Genomic DNA, 22,377 nt, shown 5'->3' with positions numbered 1-22,377 from the left:
GATGTCAGAGCAAAAACCAAGCCATGAAGACAAAGGAATTGTCCGTAGACCTCTGAGACAGGATTGTGTCGAAAGACAGATCTGGGGAAGGGTATAAAACAATTTCTGCAGCATTGCAGGTCCCGAAGAGCACAGTGGTATCCGTCATTCTTAAATGGAAGAACTTTGAAACCACCAGGAATCTTCATAGAGCTGGCCGCCCGGCCAAACTGAGCAATTGGGGGAGAACGGCCTGGTCAGGGAGGTGACCAAGAACCCGATGGTCACTCTGACAGAGTTCCTCTGTGGAGCTGGGAGAACCTTCCAAAAGGACAACTATATCTGCAGCACTCCACTAATCAGGCCTTTATAGTAGAGTGGTCAGACGGAAGCCACTCTTCAGTAAAAGGCACATGACAGCCCGCTTGGAGTTTGCCATAAAGCATGAGAAACAATATTCTCTGGTCTGATGAAACCAAGGTTGAATTCTTTGGCTTGAATGCCAAACGTCACATCTGGAGGAAATCAGGCACTGTTTATCACCTGGTCAATACAATACCTAGGGTGAAGCATGGTGGTGGCAGCATCATGCTGTGGGGATGTTTTTCACTGGTAGGAACTGGGAGACTAGTCAGGATCGAGGGAAAGATGAACGGAGCAAAGTACAGAGAGATCCTTGATGAAAACCTGCTCCAGAGCGTTCAGGACCTCAGACTGGGTAGGATGTTCACCTTCCAACAGGACAACGACCCTAAGCACACGCAGGAGTGGCTTCGTGACAAGTCTGTGAATGTCCTTGAGTGGCCCAGCCAGAGCCCAGACTTGAACCCGATCGAACATCTCTGGAGGGACCTGAAAATAGCTGTGCATCGACGCTCCCCATCCAACCTGACGGAGCTTGAGAGGATCTGCAGAGAAGGATGGGAAAAACTACCCAAATACAGGTGTAACAAGCTTGTACAGGGCTCTCGCTTAACTTGTTTTACTTGTTGCCAGCCGGGCAACCTTGGCAGCTTTTTAGGTTGCCAAATTACAGTTTAGGTGGTCATTTAAGATTGCTTGCATGACGCGTGCTCGGACGAAGTGCGTAGTTACCAGTCGGAATTATGCTCAATGAAGCATTCATATTATTTCTGCTTCAAATAAAGTCACAAACTAACATATTCACCAATCAAGACATGATACTTGCACAATGACTTGCAGCAAAATTATAATACGGTATCTCAACTCTTTGTACACATTGCAATTAATGCAATTTTTATTATTTCTTTCTACTTCCAAACAAAAATGTGGTTGGATTATTCAGCGTATGATCAACCTGTGTCAATAAATCCTGGACCTTGATAACATATATGCTTAACCATGCACACTACAGATTGATGCAAGCATGTTTTCTGTGAAGGACCGAAAATTATCATGACATGGCCATAGCCATAGCATGGGTCGTTATTGCTATTGGTACAGAAACACTCCCGCTTCCCACATAATTTATCCACAACAAAATATACAGGTTGCAAGAAATTTTCTAAAGGCATTTTATGATAATAGCTGTTAAAACTGACTATAACCATCTGACAGGTTAAACATTACACTAACTAACAAGAGATGGCCAAAGGACATAAATACAACAAATGTTTGGTAATATATTTAAAGGTGTCAAGACGCCACATTACCGGACATTCAGATTAGATGTATGTGGCAATGAAGATACCCAGTTTGTAAGCAGCATTTTTAAAAAAAAATTGTTGATAAACACTTTTTCCATCATTACCCCTTCAAAATGAACGTTAAAATTTCAACTGACATATCTCCTGACCAAATTTGTGATGTATATGACTGACTGTAGAAGTAAAACCTGGATAAATCCAACGTATAGTTGTGAATGTTGCTCATTAAATAACTACAGTACTGATACTCCATATTAAGAGCATTGATTTGCCATAAAAATGAATTCTGTAATAAAGTGTCAGTGACAATCGAACACTGAGGTTTTAATGTTTCACGTGTTCACAATTTAATTAATCCATCTTTATGGATTAAAACAAATAATAACATTGGGAATTAAAACATATTTGATTGCATTCCGTTATCAAACATAGTCAATATTAGCTCTGAAGACATTTCCAGCACAATAGGGTCGGGGGGGTCGGGGGGGGGTGTATGGATCAGTGCGGGATGGATAGATGGTGGTGGGTGGTGTGGGGTGGGGGGTGCTTGATAAGGCAATCGGTGCGGATTTGATGGATTGAGACAGGGGAATTAGTGCTTGTTGGTTGGAGAGGTAAAATTGTGTGGGGAGAGCGCGGGGGATGTCAGTGGGGTTGAATGGGGGGGATCTGTGCAGGATGGATGGGGGGCGGGCAGTGCAGGATGAAGGGGTGGAGCAGTGCCGGATGGATGGATAGGGGGGTTAGTACAGGATGAATTGGGGGACCAGTGTTGGATTGATGGGGAGTGGCAGGAGAATCAATGCGAGGTGGCTAGGGAGATCAGTGCAGGATAAATAGATTGGGGGGGGGGGGAGTGGGGAGCACAGGGGATGTCAGTGAGGACTGAATAGAGGCAGGAATGGGGATCAGTGCAGGATGGAGAGGAGGGGTCTCAGGATAAGGGGAGTGGAAGGGGGCGTACAAGAGAGAGAGAGAGAGAGGAGGTGGGAAGGAAGGCCAGCACTCCTCGGCCAACACCTGTCAGGCACGGAAATTGCAACCAAAATATGGAGGGGACCGCGGACAGAATATCTTGGCGGCCGCGCACACGCAGGAGCGGCTTTGGAGGCTTCTGTGAACGGTAATTTCAGCTCAACTGCCTGTCTCAATCAAGACAGGGCTGTTGGTTAACCTGGCAGGCAGAGTGAGCTGGGTTTAACGCTGCTTCTCTGCGCTGGCTGGGGGCGCCGCGCCCGTCTGACTCCCGATGCCTCTGGCCATCCCCGGGCGTGTGGAGGCTCTCGGGTGGGGACGGGGATGGTCCAGTGGCGGTTCGGCACCGATTGCAGCGCCGGAGACCGGGATCGATCCTGGCTGCGGTGCAGGGCTGCCGAGAGTGTTCTGGCACGTCTCCCTCCTCCAATCACTCACACACACACCCCCCCGCCCCCCACACCACTCTACATCCGCCTCTGACCGCCACCTCCCTCCTCCAAGGGTCTGTTTTGAAAGCGGCGTGGCAGCAGCGGCCGTTATCAGCAAAGGTCCTATAGCGTTATCAGGCGGGGCGGGGTGCGAGAGGAGGAGGAGATGGAGCTGCCGCTGCTGCCTGACATTCACTCTGACCCTCCGTCACGCCACACTTAGCATCTTTCCCACAACCCTCGCCGACACAAAACGTCACGTTCTTTTTCTCCAGAGATGCTGCCGGACCCGCGGACTTACTCCAGTTTTTGGTGTCTTCTGTATAAACCAAGTTGCCAAGCCGGGCAAAATGACTCGCCGTTTAGGTTTGCCGGCGGCACTTTGAGTGGTCATTGGCACCCGGGCAACCGTTAATTTCGAGCCCTGTTGTAGCGTCATATCCAAGAAGGCTGTGAAAGCACATCTCGGACCCGCTGACCCTCAGCATAGGAGCACCGCAAGGCTGTGTACTCTCCCCTCTCCTTTACTCTCTCTACACCAACGATTGTACCTCTACAGACTCCTCAGTCAAGCGCCTCAAGTTTGCGGACAACACAACCCTGATTGGACTGATCCAGGATGGAGAGGAATCTGCCGGCAGACAGGAAGTGTCACAGCTGGCGTCCTGGTGCCATCGCAACAACCCGGAGCTCTATGCTCTTAAGACAATGAATTGAATTGAATTGAATCCTTTATTTGTCATTCAGACCTTTCGGTCTGAACGAAATGCTGTTGCCTGCAGCCATACATGTAATAATAACAAAACACAATAAACACAAATTAACATCCACCACAGTGAGTTCACCAAACACCTCCTCACTGTGATGGAGGCAAAAGTCTTAGAGTTACTGTCTCTTCCCTCCTCTTCTCCCTCTGCGCCGAGGCGATACCCCACCGGGCGATGGTAAGTCAGTCCCGCGGTTCAAGCTCCGCGGCCCGGGGGTGGTCGAAGCTGCCGCCCTCCAGTCCAGCGGACGCAGCTGTTGCAACGGGTGCTCCGGAAAACAGGCACCAGCCTGTGACCTGCGAGCTCCCGACATTGTCCTCCACTGGCCCGCGGCCGAGCCCCGGATCCAGGCCGCCGCTGCTAGAACGCCGCCTCAGCCGCCGGAGCACCGTCTCCGCCCCGCACCGGGCCGCCCACACGGCAGCGTCTCCGCCCCGCACCGGGCTGCCCCCACAGGAGCGCCTTCCAGCCGGGAGCTGTGCCGCTGGAATTGATTGTAGACTTTAGGAGAGCTCCCCCTCCCCTCACCCCACTCACCATCAACAACACCAGTCACATCTGTGGAGTCATTTAAGTTCCTTGGAACCATCATCTCTAGGGACCTAAAATGGGAGGCCACCATCGACTCCACAGTCAAAAAGACCCAACAGAGGATGTACTTCCTGCGGCAAATGGGGGGGGGGGAAAAAAGTCTGCCACAGGCAATACTGGTCCATTTTATACTGCCATCATAGGCCGATCAGCTGAGAAGGTTGTTGGCTGCCACCCCCCCCCATTGTACACAGAAAGGGCCAGGATGCGAGCGGGTAAGATCATCTCTGACCCCTCTCACCCTGGCCACAAACTCTTTGAAGCACCTCCCTCTAGAAGGTGACTCCGGACTGTCAAAGCTGCCACAGACAGCCATAAAAACAGCTTTTTTCCACAAGCTGTAGCTCTACTCAACAGCCAAAAGTCTGTAGCCTCCTTTTGCTCTGGTATTTTATTTTATTCTTCACATGTTTAAGTTATAATGTTTTTTTTTTTTTAATTGTCTACTGGATATTGTGTTATCCTTGTGAGCAAAGCACCAGGGCAAATTCCTTGTATGTATATGGACTTGGCTCATGAAATTTATTCAATTCAGTTAAACAAGTGCTTTGGTTCTGTCTTCACTAAGGAAGACACAAACAATATTCCAGAAATACTAGGGGACTGAGGATCTAATGGGAGGGAGGAACTGAAGGGAATCCACATTAGTCAGAAAAATGGTGTTGGGTAAATTGTTGAGACTGAAGGCAGTTAAATCTCCAGGGCCTGATGGTCTGCATTCCAGAGTACTCAATGAGGTGGCCTGATAAATTGTGGATGCATTGGTGATCATTTTCCAATGTTCTCCCAACTCTGGATCAGTTCCTGTGGACTGGAGGGTAGCCAATGTAACTCCACTTTTTAAGAAAGGAGGGAGAGAGAAAACGGGGAAATATAGACCAGTTAGCCGTACATCGGTAGTGGGGAAAATGCTGGAGTCGATTATTAAAGATGTTATAGCAGTGCATTTGGAAAGCAGTGACGGGGTCGGACAAAGTCAGCATGGATTTATGATTGAGAAATCTTGCTTGACTAATCTTTTGAAAATTTTTGAGCATGTAACAAGTAGAATGGATAAGAGATCCAGTGGATGTGGTGTATCTGGAGTCAAGGTCCCACACGAGATTAGTGTGCAAAATTAGAGCACATGGTATTGGGGGTAGGGTATTGACATGGATAGAGAACTGGATGGTAGACAGGAAGCAAAGAGTAGGAATTAACGGGTCCTTTTCAGAATGTCAGGCAGTGACTAGTGGGGTGCCGCAAGGCTCAGTGCTGGGACCCCAGTTTATGATAGAAACATAGAAACATAGAAATTAGGTGCAGGAGTAGGCCATTCGGCCCTTCGAGCCTGCACCGCCATTCAATATGATCATGGCTGATCATCCAACTCAGTATCCCGTACCTGCCTTCTCTCCATACCCTCTGATCCCCTTAGCCACGAGGGCCACATCTAACTCCCTCTTAAATATAGCCAATGAACTGGCCTCGACTACCCTCTGTGGCAGAGAGTTCCAGAGATTCACCACTCTGTGTGAAAAAAGTTCTTCTCATCTCGGTTTTAAAGGATTTCCCCCTTATCCTTAAGCTGTGACCCCTTGTCCTGGACTTCCCCAACATCGGGAGCAATCTTCCTGCATCTAGCCTGTCCAACCCCTTAAGAATTTTATAAGTTTCTATAAGATCCCCTCTCAATCTCCTAAATTCTAGAGAGTATAAACCAAGTCTATCCAGTCTTTCTTCATAAGACAGTCCTGACATCCCAGGAATCAGTCTGGTGAACCTTCTCTGCACTCCCTCTATGGCAATAATGTCCTTCCTCAGATTTGGAGACCAAAACTGTACGCAATACTCCAGGTGTGGTCTCACCAAGACCCTGTACAACTGCAGTAGAACCTCCCTGCTCCTATACTCAAATCCTTTTGCTATGAAAGCTAACATACCATTCGCTTTCTTCACTGCCTGCTGCACCTGCATGCCTACTTTCAATGACTGGTGTACCATGACACCCAGGTCTCGCTGCATCTCCCCTTTTCCTAGTCGGCCACCATTTAGATAATAGCCTGCTTTCCTGTTTTTGCCACCAAAATGGATAACCTCACATTTATCCACATTATACTGCATCTGCCAAACATTTGCCCACTCACCCAGCCTATCCAAGTCACCTTGCAGTCTCCTAGCATCCTCCTCACAGCTAACACTGCCCCCCAGCTTAGTGTCATCCGCAAACTTGGAGATATTTCCTTCAATTCCCTCATCCAGATCATTAATATATATTGTAAATAGCTGGGGTCCCAGCACTGAGCCTTGCGGTACCCCACTAGTCACTGCCTGCCATTGTGAAAAGGACCCGTTTACTCCTACTCTTTGCTTCCTGTTTGCCAGCCAGTTCTCTATCCACATCAATACTGAACCCCCAATGCCGTGTGCTTTAAGTTTGTATACTAATCTCTTATGAGGGACCTTGTCGAAAGCCTTCTGGAAGTCTAGATACACCACATCCACTGGTTCTCCCCTATCCACGCTACTACTTACATCCTCGAAAAATTCTATAAGATTCGTCAGACATGATTTACCTTTTGTAAATCCATGCTGACTTTGTGCAATGATTTCACCACTTTCCAAATGTGCTGCTACCCCATCTTTAATAACTGACTCTAGCAGTTTCCCCACTACCGATGTTAGACTAACTGGTCTGTAATTCCCTGTTTTCTCTCTCCCTCCCTTCTTAAAAAGTGGGGTTACGTTTGCTACCCGCCAATCCTCAGGAACTACTCCAGAATCTAAAGAGTTTTGAAAGATTATTACTAATGCATCCACTATTTCTGGAGCTACTTCCTTAAGTACTCTGGGATGCAGCCTATCTGGCCCTGGGGATTTATCGGCCTTTAATCCATTCAATTTACCCAACACCACTTCCCGGCTAACCTGGATTTCACTCAATTCCTCCAACTCCTTTGACCCGCGGTCCCCTGCTATTTCCGGCAGATTATTTATGTCTTCCTTAGTGAAGACGGAACCAAAGTAGTTATTCAATTGGTCCGCCATATCCTTGTTCCCCATGATCAACTCACCTGTTTCTGACTGCAAGGGACCTACATTTGTTTTAACTAATCTCTTTTCACATATCTATAAAACCTTTTGCAGTCAGTTTTTATGTTCCCTGCCAGTTTTCTTTCATAATCTAATTTCCCTTTCCTAATTAAGCCCTTTGTCCTCATCTGCTGGTCTCTGAATTTCTCCCAGTCCTCCGGTCGGTATGCTGCTTTTTCTGACTAATTTGTACGCATCATCCTTCGCTTTGATACTATCCCTGATTTCCCTTGTTATCCACGGATGCACTACCTCCCCTGATTTATTCTTTTGCCAAACTGGGATGAACAATTTTTGTAGTTCATCCATGGAGTCTTTAAATGTCTTCCATTGCATATCCACCGTCAACCCTTTTAGAATTAATTGCCAGTCAACCTTGGCCAATTCACGTCTCATAGCCTCAAAGTTACCTTTCTTTAAGTTCAGAACCATTGTTTCTGAATTAACAATGTCACTCTCCATCCTAATGAAGAACTCAACCATATTATGGTCACTCTTGCCCAAGGGGGCACGTACAACAAGACTGCTAACTAACCCTTCCTCATTACTCAATACCCAGTCTAAAATAGCCTGCTCTCTCGTTGGTTCCTCTACATGTTGATTTAGATAACTATCCAGCATACATTCCAAGAAATCCTCTTCCTCAGCACCCCTGTCAATTTGATTCACCCAATCTATATGTAGATTGAAGTCACCCATTATAACGGTTTTGCCTTTGTCGCACGCATTTCTAATTTCCTGTTTGATACCATATCCAACTTCACTACTACTGTTAGGTGGCCTGTACACAACACCCACCAGCGTTTTCTGCCCCTTAGTGTTCCGCAGCTCTACCCATACCGATTCCACATCCTCCAAACTAATGTCCTTCCTTTCCATTGCGTTGATCTCCTCTCTAATCAGCAACGCTACCCCACCTCCTTTTCCTTTCTCTCTATCCCTCCTGAATATTGAATATCCCTGGATGTTCAGCTCCCAGCCTTGGTCACCCTGGAGCCATGTCTCCGTGATCCCAACTATATCATAGTCATTAATAGCTATCTGCACATTCAACTCATCCACCTTATTACGAATGCTCCTTGCATTGAGACACAAAGCCTTCAGGCTTGTTTTTACAACGCAGAAGCATGGCAGATGCAGTATAATGTGGCTAAATGTGAGGTTATCCACTTTGGTGGTAAGAACAGGAAGGCAGATTATTATCTGAATGATGTCAGATTAGGAGAAGGGGAGGGGTAACGAGACCTGGGTATGCTTGTACATCAGTCACTGAAAGTAAGCATGCAGGTACAGTCGGCAGTGAAGAAAGCTAATGGTATGTTGACCTTCATAGCGAGAGGATTTGAGTTTAGGTGCAAGGAGGTCCCACTGCAGGGATCGCACCTGGAGTATTGTGTGCAATTTTGGTCTCCTAATTTGAGAAAGGTTATTGCTATTGAGGGAGTGCAGCGTATGTTCACCAGGTTAATTCCTGGGATGGCGGGACTGACATATTACCATATAACAATTACAGCACGGAAACAGGCCATCTCGACCCTTCTAGTCCGTGCCAAACACATAATCTCCCCTAGTCCCATATACCTGCGCTCAGACCATAACCCTCCATTCCTTTCCCATCCATATAACTATCCAATTTATTTTTAAATGATAAAAACGAACCTGCCTCCACCACCTTCACTGGAAGCTCATTCCACACAGCTACCACTCTCTGAGTAAAGAAGTTCCCCCTCATGTTACCCCTAAACTTCAGTCCCTTAATTCTCAAGTCATGTCCCCTTGTTTGAATCTTCCCTACTCTCAGTGGGAAAAGCTTTTCCACGTCAACTCTGTCTATCCCTCTCATCATTTTAAAAACCTCTATCAAGTCCCCCCTTAACCTTCTGCGCTCCAAAGAATAAAGCCCTAACTTGTTCAACCTTTCTCTGTAACTTAGTTGCTGAAACCCAGGCAACATTCTAGTAAATCTCCTCTGTACTCTCTCTATTTTGTTGACATCCTTCCTATAATTAGGCGACCAAAATTGTACACCATACTCCAGAATTGGCCTCACCAATGCCTTGTACAATTTTAACATTACATCCCAACTTCTATACTCAATGCTCTGATTTATAAAGGCCAGCACACCAAAAGCTTTCTTTACCACCCTATCTACATGAGATTCCACTTTCAGGGAACTGTGCACAGTTATTCCCAGATCCCTCTGTTCACCTACATTCTTCAATTCCCTACCATTTACCATGTACGTCCTATTTTGATTTGTCCTGCCAAGATGTAGCACCTCACACTTATCAGCATTAAACTCCATCTGCCATCTTTCAGCCCACTCTTCCAACTGGCATAAATCTCTCTGTAGACTTTGAAACTCTACTTCATTACCCGCAACCCCACCTATCTTAGTATCATCTGCATACTTACTAATCCAATTTACCACACCATCGTCCAGATCATTGATGTACATGACAAACAACAGTGGACCCAACACAGATCCCTGTGGCACCCCACTCGTCACTGGCCTCCAACCTGACAAACAACCATCCACCATTACTCTCTGGCATCTCCCATTCAGCCACTGTTGAATCCATCTTGCTACTCCACCATTAATACCCAACCATTGAACCTTCTTAACCAACCTTCCATGAGGAACCTTGTCAAAGGCCTTACTGAAGTCCATATACACAACATCCACTGCTTTACCCTCATCAATTTCCCGAGTAACATCTTCAAAAAATTCAAGAAGATTAGTTAAACATGACCTTCCAGGCACAAATCCATGTTGGCTCTGCAGATAGTTGGCCACTCTGACTCTCTAATGGACCAATTTTATCCCTCGTTATCCTTTTGCTATTAATATAGCGGTAGAAACCCTTCGGATTTACTTTTACCTTACTTGCCAAAGCAACCTCATATCTTCTTTTAGCTTTTCTAATTTCTTTCTTAAGATTCTTTTTACATTCTTTATACTCCTCAAGCACCTCATTTACTCCATGCTGCCTATAACTATTGTAGATCTCCCTCTTTTTCTGAACCAAGTGTCCAATTTCCCTTGAAAACCATGGCTCTTTACAATTTTTACGATTTCCTTTCAACCGAACAGGGACATAAAGATTCTGTACTCTTAAAATTTCACCTTTAAATGTACTCCATTTCTCTTCCACATCTTTCCCATAAAACAAACTGTCCCAATTTACTCCTTTTAAATCCTTTCGCATCTCCTCAAAGTTAGCCTTTCTCCAATCAAAAATCTCAACCCTAGGTCCAGTTTTGTCCCTCTCCATAATTATATTGAAACTAATGGTATTGCGATCACTGGACCCGAACTGTTCCCCAACGCATACCTCTGCCACCTGACCCATCTCATTTCCTAACAGGAGGTCCAGTACCGCCCCTTCTCTAATAGGTACTTCTATGTATTGTTGCAAAAAACTCCTGCACACATTTTACAAACTCCAACCCATCCAGCCCATTTACAGAATGTGTTTCCCATGTGTGGAAAATTGAAATCTCCCACAATCACTACCTTGTGCTTACTACTAATATCTGCAATCTCCTTACATATTTGCTCTTCCAATTCTCGCTCCCCATTTGGCGGTCTATAATACACCCCTATAAGTGTTGCTACCCCTTTCCCATTTCTCAGTTCCACCCAAATGGCCTCCCTAGACGAGCCCTCTAATCTATCCTGCCAAAGCACTGCTGTAATATCTTCCCTGATAAGCAATGCAACACCTCCACCTCTTGCCCCTCCAATTCTATCACACCTGAAGCAACAAAATCCTGGAATATTTAGTTTCCAATCACAGCCCTCCTGCAACCATGTTTCACTGATCGCCACAACGTCATACTTCCAGGTGTCAATCCAGGCTCTAAGTTCATCCACTTTTCTTACAATGCTCCTAGCATTAAAATATACACATTTAAGAAACCCACCCTCTCTTATTCTCTGATTATTTTCTTTATACTTCTCTCTCCCCTACATTTTGGGTCAGAGTGCTACCATTCTCTGCCCCCTGCTTCACACACTGACTGCTAGCTTTCCCAATTTGAGTCCCTCCCCCCAACCATACTAGTTTAAAGTCTCCCCAGTAGCCTTTGCAAATCTCCCCGCCAGGATATTGGTCCCCCTTGAGTTCAAGTGCAACCCGTCCTTTCTGTACAGGTCGCATCTTCCCCAAAAGAGGTCCCAATGATCCAGAAACTTGAATCCATACCCACTGCACCAGTCCCTCATCCACGCATTTATCCTCCACCTCGCTCCATTCCTACTCTCACTGTCGCGTGGCACAGGCAGTAATCCTGAGATTGTTACCTTTCCAGTCCTTCTCCTTAACTCTCTACCTAACTCCCTAAATTCTTCTTTCAGGACCTCTTCTCTTTTTTTACCTATGTCGTTGGTACCTATATGCACCACAACCTCAGGCTCCTCTCCCTCCCATTTCAGGATTTCTTGGACACGTTCAGACACATCCAAGTTCAAACATATGATGAAAGCATGGGTTGACTGGGCTTGTATTCGCTGGAATTTTTAAGGATGAGAGGGTATTGTATAGAAACATATAATTCTTAGAGGGTAGACGCAGGAAAAATGTTCCCGATGTTGGGGGAGTCCAGAACCAGGGGTCACAGTTTAAGAATAAGGTGTAGGCCATTTAGGACTGAGATGAGGAAACTTTTTCACCCAGGGGGTTGTGAATTTATGGAATTATCTGCCTCAGAAGGCAGTGGAGGTCAATTCACTGGATGTTTTCAAGAGTTAGATTTAGCTCTTGGGGCTAAGGGAATCAAGGGATATTAGGGGAAAAAAACAAAATGGGGTACTGATTTTGGATGATCAGCCGTGATCAAATTGAATGGCGGTGCTGGATCGAAGGGCAGAATGACCTACTCCACCTATTTTCTGTTTCTATGTTAACTTAATCAAAACATTTTTCCTATGTAATCATTTTCTAAATTGTTAAAATCAAAGTTTTCGAAGTCTGTACTTTTGCATGCTGATGTTTGGAGGTACCATTTTACATATTTGATGTCTAAAAGCTGATAAATGCAAAGGTTCTAATGATCACATCCAAGAGATATGAAGCAGTGGCTTTAGAGATGGTGGTTGCTCTGGTTCACATTTCCAGAGCTCTGCAGCTTCAGAAATAGTTGCTGTGGATTGGAGGGTAGCAAATGTGATCCCATTGTGGAAGAAAGAAGAGAGAATAAATGGGGAACTGCAGACTTGTTAGCTTCATGTCAGTGGTATGAAAAATGTTGATATACACAATGTAATATCTTTAAAAACCATCAAAATAGTATTCAGCAGTCACTGCATTTGTGCAAGGAAAATCATGGTTGGCAAAATTGTTTTGGGTGTTTCTAATGTTTCCAGAATAAATAATGAGGGGTTGGACCAGATGAAGTAATGTATTAGCATTTGGGGAATGTCTGTAATAAGGAATTGCACAGGAAATTGGTTGACAAGGTTAAAGCACATGGAATTAGGTAATATATTGGAGAGGTTTGAGAATTGATTATCCGGCAACAGACTGGGAATGACCAGATTGTCCTGGAACAGAGCCCATGATGAGATGGGACTGTTGGGCTTGTGGCTTGGACTCCACCTTTTCACCATTTATAGGACATTAATTTCCTCAGCCAATAATTGGTTTTGAATGAGTTTGTTGACCGTACTAAAACTAGGTAGTGAAGTGGAAATGGGCAAAGCGGATGAGTGGGCACAAGCTTGACAGATCAAATAAAATGTGGGGGTCGTCTTCTGAGGTACATAACTGAAAATCAGAATATTTGACCATGGTGAGAGATTGGATTGTGTTGATGGTCAAATGGACCCACATGTAAATAAATGTAGATGTTACTGAATGTTCATATCGGTACCGTGATGACTAACGGATCAAATTGTGTGTCAGTTATTATTATAAGCCGATTGAAAATGGGAGTGATGAAAATATACTGCAGTTATATTTGATGCTAATAATATCATACCAGGGGTATGTGTAGCTTTCCTCTCCTTGCCTAAGAGGAGCACGGTGAAAATTCACATGGCTCATTCCGGGTGTTGCTGTAGGAAGAGCAAGTTAGTCAACTGAGATTGGACTGACCAGAGTTTAATAGGTGATGAGAACTCAGTGAAGCTTGCAAAATTCTTAAAAAGCTTGATAAAATGGCTGTTTCTTGTGGCATTTAAGACTGGGGGAGAGGAGATTCACCTGCCTCCCCCCCCCCGTAACCCCTGTCACCCGAGCTAATCAATAATCTGTCAATCACCCCCTTTAAAAATATCCATTGACTTGGACTCTGCAACCTTCTGTGGCTATGAATTCCAGAAATTCACCACCCTCTAATTAAAGAAATTCTACCTCATCTCCTATCTAAAGGTACAACCTTTTTTCTGAGGGTATGACTATCCCACTAGTGGAAACATCATCCCCATATTCCTCCTATGCAAATCTTTCACTATTTAGTAACTTGCAATGAGGTTGCCCCTCGTCCTTCTAAACTCCAGCGTCAAACACTCATCATATGTTAACCCAATCGTTTCTGGGATCATTCTCGTAAACCTCCTCTCAACCCCTCCAACGCCATCACATCATTCGGATATGGGGCCCCATTATGGGACCCATGTTGGTGCCAGGGTGGGAGATTGTCTATGATAATTGAATTGCAGCAGGCTTGAGGGGCTAGACACCCAACCCATGATCTTTGTTCCCTATTGATCCTATCTGATCTCAGCAGCTCAGCAGACTCGATCCTGGATAGTATTTGAAGGGGTAACCAAGAATACCACGTGCGGCGGTGGCTCTCGTTGGAACTGCAGTGAGAAATACATTGTATCCAAGTTGCCCTCGTGGCACAATATCCGAGGGTTATTCCGGATTACATTACGGGGTGTGAAGGAAAATGAACTTGGCACGGTATTCTGCTTAAAGCCATCTTAACTCTGGCTCCAAGCAGCCAGTTGCATCAAAGTATTGGATGCATTAAATGCATTTCATTACTTTGCATTTCCTGCTTTCTTTTTGTTCCACTGTCACAGACTTGAACTCTTGCCTGATTTATCTATGGCCGCTGAATCAAGCTCAACAGCATTAGTTGTCATTACCCAGTTCCTGATCTAAAGTTCTTTGAGCCAAGTAGTAAGAGCTGCAAGCATGTGATTTTTCACATTGCTGTGTATTTTGCCCCTGTGTTACCTCATATAATGCACATACAACTAAAATGACAGGCGAGAGGTGTAAATATAAACAGGTTGTCATTATGTATAAATGCTTCATGAGGTTGCTCCAATAATTTTGGCATGTTGCCTGTAACTTTAAATGTTTTCTTCCATCCAAGTTATGGCTGATTGCCCCCATACAATTGGAGTAGAGTTTGGAACCAGAATAATTGAAGTTAGTGGTCAGAAGATCAAACTTCAGATCTGGGACACGGCTGGCCAGGAGCGGTTTCGGGCTGTCACACGGAGCTACTACAGAGGTGCTGCTGGAGCGCTCATGGTCTACGATATCACCAGGTAATTGCACACACCCATGCCCACTGTTGCCATCTTTTTGCTTCATCAAAATTGCCACTCGTTTGGAAGTGTTGGATATGGGGCTGACTTATCCAACTCAATCCTTTTGATCTGAATTCCTACCACATTTTCTGGCGTGTGAACATGAGTTTTTAGGTGGTTTTATCTTGCAGCAGTACTGTGATCTATTGTACTGTTTCTGTCCTGTTTTGCAAACCTAACTGGGCAACAACTGGGCAAGAAGCTGTTTACTTATTGAGGACTATGGCAGTATAATTAAAATGAGTACAGAAAAGCGAGAGTGCTAATGTAGGCAATATTTTGGTTTAAGACTTTTTGCTGTGCTTCAGGATGTGTTGAATGCAAGACAAACTGTGTGTAGTATCCTTCCTTCTCTTCTGTATGAAGTTTACAGCTACAGGTGCTGTTTGATCATAAGCCTTGTAGTTATTAGATTTGTGTTTTCACAACAGGTGGTTTGGGAATGTATTTTTTGAAAGATGAATTTGAATAAATTTTAGTGTTTTTTTTCCAGGCGAAGTACTTACAACCATCTTAGTAGTTGGCTTACAGATGCAAGAAACTTGACTAATCCAAATACTGTAAGTGTTTTTTAGAAACAATGACAGTTGTGAATTCCTTCACTGCACTCTGCCTGCATGTGTTTTGGGGTATATTTGTATTTTGTTGTCTGAAAGCTGCACCTTTTCAATGCAACCTCTACTGACTGCAGGATAATTTAGCTAATTTAGCAGGAATGTGATCTACAAGTTGGTGAGGTGTGATTTGCCTATGTCTTCTGATCTGAAAGACAAATGTTGAAATGGACTGACTTGATCCAGTTTGATTAAGAAATAATAATTTCCACCAGAAAGAAGATCTTGTACTGCAACTGTCATGGCCATTTCGCACAGAAGCAGCCTTTTGGCCCAACTAGTCCTTAATGTTCAAGTTGTCTCCCTAAGCAGTGCCATCTGCCTTAATCTGCCCGTAAACTTGTAAACCTCTCATCCATGTACCTGTCAAAATGTTTTTAAAACGCCAGAATTGTGCCCACCTTTTACCCACTCGTTCCATATACTTGCTGCCCTCTGTGTGGAGAATATTGTTCTTGTTGCATTCTTTAAATCTTTACCCACCTTAAATTTGTATGCTGTCTAGTTTTAGACATTATCCTGGGAAAAAGATTGACCATTTCAGTGTCAATGACTCTTGTGATTTTGTTGGGATGTTATTTTGCAGCTGTAAGATCACTCCTCAACCTCTGCCCAGAGCAAAAAAGCCACCAACTTATCTAGTTTGCCTTTCTAACCCAAGCCTTCCAATCATGGTCGCATTCCCAGGTTTTTTCAGCATCCTTTCTAACTTGACATTCTTCCCATAGCTAGTCGATTGGAACTGTGCATACTATTCCAGGTGTTGTCTCACCAATGTCTTGTGTAGCAGTAACATGACTTTTTCAACTTGGTTTAGTTTACAGATACAGCGCAGAAACATGCCCTTTGGCCCACAGAATCTGTAGCGACCAACGATCCCCGCATATTAACGCCACACTAGGACATTTTACAATTTTATCAAGCCAATTTATCTACAAACCTGCACCTTTGGAATGTGGGAGGAAACTGGAGCACCCGGAGAAAATCCATGCAGATCACAGGGAGAAAGTACTGACTACATACAGACAGTACCCGTAGTTGGGATCGAACCCAGGTCTCTGGCGCTGTAAGGCAGTAACTCTTCCTCTGCGCCACCATGCCATCCTTGCCCCCTTTGTGGCAGGGTGGCTCCCAACCCACTACCAATGTTTAAGTCAATGTTGTTCTGCAGTGCAGAATGTGGCAGAAGCTAAAGTACAACTAACTGAATAATCTGGGGAGTTTAGAAATGGTTAAGTAGCATCAAAAACTGATTATTGATTATAAAGTTATCAAATTTGCTGCCAGATATTTAATCTTATAAGCAAGGAAACTGACTTTGACAGAATCCTTGTCTGCTGATAATCTGACAGGAAAAGTGATCTGCAATATTTAAAACAAAAATGCATGTATAGGAAGAGAAATACATAACGTCAACAGTTTTGCTGTCCATGGATGTGACTTAATCTGAGAATCTCCAGCATTCTGTTTACTTATTTTAGATTTCCAGCATCTAGCGTCCTTATTTTCACTTCTGCAGTATTGTCTTTTGATTTCTGTTCCCACAGGTGATTATTCTTATAGGAAATAAGGCCGATCTTGAAGCTCAACGAGATGTAACGTATGAAGAAGCTAAGCAGTTTGCTGAAGAAAACGGTAGGTTTGCAGCTGCACCTTTCAGTTTAGTTTAGAGGCAGTGAAGGAACAATCCTTTTGGCTCATCGAGTCCTTGCCGACCAGCGATCCCTACGCACACTTACACTATATCCTACACAGGACAATTTACATGGGAGGAACCCAGTTATATCAAATTTGTAATTCCTCAATCTTGCCCAAAGGGAAAATGTAATATATTTTCATCCTTTGATATTAACTTTCAGAGTTGTTTGCTGTCTGCATGAATCTTTCAAAAACAAATCACACCATTTTCTCAGAGTTGCTGGCCTTTCTGTGTTAGCTGTTCCCTCTGTCAGAGAGAGGCAAAGAGTTATCATGGGAATGTAAATGATGCGGGTTTGTGATTTTTGTTTCGTCCTCTACCCCCCCCCCCCCCCCAAACTCCCCCACCCCAAGCTTCGAATGAAGAATTCAAATCTGACATTGTGCTTGAAATTGTAACACCATAAAGGTTTCCAAGAATGGATTTTGGGCTTCTGTTACTCTCTTGTTCAAACAAATGTATCTATTGTGTACTGTAAAATATCTAAATATTTTCAAGATGTGATGTTCTTGAAATATTTCCGAGAAATGTGGAGTTAGCTGTAGAAACGGAATCATCAGCCTCGATCATTGCAGTTCCTAGCTCAGCAAGAGATTGCAGGGTGTGGATTAAAAGTTGGATGTATGCACTTCTCCAGCAAGGCATTGCTTATCCAAGATCTGGTTGTAATTAAGCTCGGATCATGCATTGTGATGGTGAGCAGTATAACCATGGGAGAAAGTCTCTGATTGAAATTTTCCACTGCATCAAGCCAGAGAATGTTTAGTGACGGCTTTAGCTATACTCTGAAAGATGCCAATTCCTTCCTGGAATCTTTTCAAAATCTTTGCTTTATCTATTTTTCTTTTTAAGAAGCAAAAATGCATTGGTCTTTCTAAGCCATTCCTTTCCTCTGACAGTCCCTAGCTTTTGAAGAGCCCATATCATTGATTTGAAACGAAAGGAAATTTTTAAAGCAAACTGACATGATTTTAAAATTCAGTTGAACCTTCTCTCGGTCTGTTCCATTGGCACCTGTCCTGGTATCTCGAGTCTCTTCATTACAATAGATTACTGCAAAGATTCACCAAGATTAAATTGATATGCTCTGGAAGATGTCTGTTGCAAAATGAGATGTCCAGAACTGCATTTACTACTTAACCAATAAAATTCTTACGCATTTATCATCTATTCTTAAAACACTCAGCAATTTTTTTTAATTCCTTGCCATTTGTGTTTTGGCTTTGGCAATTCGAAGCTTGCTCATTCACATATGTTGTGTCATCCGAGGGTGTGTCTTCTGCTATGTAGACTTTAAATTCAAATTTCAGCTAATGTTTAATACTAATACGGTCATACATAAACTTTTTGTACAGTTTTTTGTAGTCAACTTTCATTGAATTATACAACTAAATGAATCAGTGTGGTGATGGGTGGAGAGAGGAAAATTACCATGTTGTACATTGGTTTACATTCTGTATATCATTGTTTAGTTGGAAATGGTAGCACACATTAAAATGCAATCTAAATCTCCACCCTCTGTACTCCCTACTTGCCATCCCAAGGCATTACTTTCCTGTTGATTGGAATCTGCACCAGGCAGTATTGGATTTGCCTTGTAGTTTACCTTGAGTGTAAAATTCCATCGAGACCTGCATGGCGTCAGCTTTCAAAATGTAGCTTAATTTAGTTACTGCAGGATCTTGGATAGGTTTGAATTGTTTTGAGACTTGTTTTGTAACTTCCTTCTGTTTTGGATATAATTTATGCCACAAAGTCTTTTTTATATTTTGATGTAGGTCTGCTATTCCTTGAAGCGAGTGCAAAAACGTAAGTATGCTGCGTTATCGGTTGCTGGAACGGTGCTGGATGAGTGTAGTTTCTTTTCTAAAGCAGGATGGATTTTATTCTTGGCAGATCTTGCAGTATTTGTATTGGGTTTTTTTAAATTAGCAAGCAGCTATCTGGCCCCAAGTTCCCCAAGTGTAGTCAGTGATGCCTTGTCAACTAAATGCAAAAAGCAGGTGTATTGATTTTTTGTGTAGCTTAGATACAGCTTGGAAACAAACCCTTTGGCCCAACGGGTTCATACTGACCATTGATCACCTGTTCACTCTAGTTCTATGTTATCCCACTTTCACATCCTGCGCACCAGGTGCAATTTACAGAAGAAATGAACCGACAAGCCTTCTCGTCTTTGGGATGAGGTAGGAAACTGGAGAAGCACATGTAGTTACGGAGATTGTGCAAACTCCACACAGACAGCCGCTCTAGTCAGGATGGAACCCGGGTCCCTGACTTTGAGACAACTCTACTGCTGCGCTAGTGTTTTTTCCTGTTTTTTGGGGGGCGCGAATGGGTTTTTCACTTGGCCACTGCTACAGTAAACCCTTTCTTTGTTCCCAGAGGTGAGAATGTGGAGGATGCATTCCTGGAGGCAGCCAAGAAAATCTATCAGAACATTCAGGATGGCAGCCTGGACCTGAATGCTGCCGAGTCTGGCGTACAGCACAAGCCGTCCGCTCCTCAAGGCGGCCGATTAATCAGCGAGCCCCAGCCCCAGAGGGAAGGCTGCGGCTGCTAGTGACGACCTCCAGCCAGCAAACCTCAACCCCCCCTCTCTCTCACATCTTACTCTTGTGTCTTTGTCAAAGCAGTATTTCTAGCTGCTTCCTTGTCTGCTGATAATCTGACAAGATAAATTTTGCTGCTGTGACAACAGTTTAACACAATGATAAATGGCTCCTCGCTAAACCACCGTAGATGTTTATCAGGTTACAAGGAAAATGAATAGAGTAATAAAACCTCTCCCGCATGGAATTTAGAATTGAAATATTTTCTTACTCATTCTTGTGGTAGTTCATCATCATCATCCCTCAATCTGTGATCTGATTTCAATGCTTGTCAGCTAAATAAATATCATGCTGATAATTGTACAATTCCATCTTGCCACCACAGAGGCATAACCTCGTGATCCATTAAAAGATTCTTGTACAGTTAATAACCCCTCTTGCCCATATATTGTTGTCTAGGCTGTTCAAAGTTACTGAGGTTCTTTGACTGTGAACTGACATCCAGCTCAAACTCTAGGGTGTCCACAATATGTCGAGTATGCTTATTGCTGTTCATGCGTCCCCCCCGCCCGCCCAGTTACCTGTCCTCGTGGGGTTTGAATTCCAGCTCTCGTCTTATCTTTGCACGGGGAAATGCCTATTACTCATCTTTCCCTATTAAGATGCAAAAGAAGGCTTTAGTGTGTTTTTTCATTTTATTCTTTACATTTATTAACATACGTAAATATGTATAAAATTTGAAAGAACTGAACTAACATTTAAATACACCTGTATGTATATGATTTTAATGAAGAAACAAATTGATCACTGGCAATAAGTACCAGTTTGTACAGTACAATCTAAGTGACCATGTTGCCCCTAGAGCACTAGAATGGATATAATCACATTTTAAAGGAAACAAATGAGCAGTACTTTTAACACTAGTTGGGTTTCATAATCTCTTGTCTTCTGGTTCCATCATTGCACTGTGGGAAAAGCTTGACCATTAACAATCCTCCTCTTGTGCAATCAACCATGTAATGCTCTCTGTAGATGTCCCCGCACTTCTGGCTGTATTTATTGCAGAACATCGTTCAAGGAAAAAATAACTGGGTGAATGCGTGCTTTTTACTCAACACATTTAGGTGCAGTTGACCTCAATGAATTGAATAGCCAAATTTCATTCCTAAAGCAGACTTAAGGAGATTTTGTTTTCTTTTTTAAATATTGTTTAAATATTACTTTGGGGTCGGGTGATTCTGATTTTATTTTAAGGGATGAAAGTAGTATAAATGTCCATGATTCAGCACGTTTACCTGGGTGGCATCATTGTGGTTACAATGCTAATTAACAATATGCATCTTGAGTTATGTATGAAATGGGGTTGCACTGCTTATTAGATTTTGATAGAAACGATGCCTAATGTTCACAATACCCATAATAAAGACACAACCAGATGGGAAATTGTCACTCTTGTAGAAAAATGGGATCCTGTACAGAAATGCTGTGGGAAGGCCAAACTGGAATCTGCAATATATTGGAAAATCTGTCAACCTGTGCACTGTCCCTTGTTTGTAGTCTTGCTATTAATTTTAAGAATGTGAGCCTTTATGTTGAATATATGGGAGTGTTGTCAAAGGCAGTGTGGTTAGGAGTCTGTTGTTTTCATTATGATATTAAGCCTTTGCTTTAGTGAGGTGTTGCCCAGGGACCATGGTCTGTGCGTTCAACATGCAGGAATTTGGCAAGGTATTTCATTCTAAATTTGCTAAAGTTTGCGTGAGTTACTAGGTGGTATGAGATCTGGACTACTCCTGAACAGCTTACAGTAGATCTTGTTTATATGTGACAGAAAAAAAAGACTTTGAACTGCTGTACCTTTCATTTGATGAAACAGATGCTATTAATCTGAATATTTGTAAATAAAGTACCTGTATCTAGTTAATCTGTCCTTGTACTCATTAAGAATGTATCTTTCACCAGGCCGTCTCACATTCTGATGGGTCAATTGGTATTCCCTAGGGATGTGGCAATAGGGGACACAATGTATTCTGTGCTTGGCCACGGTGCGTGCAGGCTTAACCTCGGGGTGGGAGTTCGTCTTCCTGCCTTCAATTGCAAAGCTGCAGAAAATGGGACGATGAATTGTATAGAAGATACTTAACTGAATTCAAAGTGTACCTTGGCCAAGATGAAGCAGACTTTCATTATTTTTACAAAATAAGCAACATTTTTAAACAAAAAATAGTCCTGAAACATCCCAGACTGCATTTGTTATTTTACACCAATCTTGTACTCAAAGGTGCCCTCTGGATACCTCCTTGAAGGATTATTTTATGACTGGTATTTGAACATGTTAACCAGCATTTTGCATTCCTCATTTTCCAAAAACACTCCCTTTTCCCCTTCACTGAGTTTAAACACCATTTTACAGCAGTGCATCTCTTCCGCCAATGTTGATGGTACTGGTCAAAATCGGCAACTCCTTGGCAAGGTTTG

The 22,377-nt window shown here is 43.5% G+C and overlaps 1 protein-coding gene across 2 annotated transcripts in view; it reads left to right on the top strand.

The window, feature by feature from the left end:
* The window catches only part of rab14 (RAB14, member RAS oncogene family), a 46,651-nt gene extending 24,828 nt beyond the window's left edge, over window positions 1-21,823 (top strand). For both annotated transcript variants that reach the window (XM_033049092.1, XM_033049093.1), the window contains 5 exons: window positions 14,815-14,992; window positions 15,528-15,594; window positions 17,196-17,283; window positions 19,126-19,156; window positions 19,733-21,823. In XM_033049092.1, the coding sequence (XP_032904983.1) occupies window positions 14,815-14,992; window positions 15,528-15,594; window positions 17,196-17,283; window positions 19,126-19,156; window positions 19,733-19,910 (542 nt within the window). In that variant the 3' untranslated portion in view covers window positions 19,911-21,823. The remainder of the gene's footprint in view (window positions 1-14,814; window positions 14,993-15,527; window positions 15,595-17,195; window positions 17,284-19,125; window positions 19,157-19,732) is intronic.
* The last annotated feature ends 554 nt before the right edge of the window (window positions 21,824-22,377 follow it).

Source organism: Amblyraja radiata, chromosome 32 (assembly GCF_010909765.2).
Source record: "Amblyraja radiata isolate CabotCenter1 chromosome 32, sAmbRad1.1.pri, whole genome shotgun sequence".
NCBI lineage: Eukaryota > Metazoa > Chordata > Chondrichthyes > Rajiformes > Rajidae > Amblyraja > Amblyraja radiata.
Note: the sequence above shows the minus strand (reverse complement) of the source record. Positions and strands in the feature narration are given on the sequence as shown.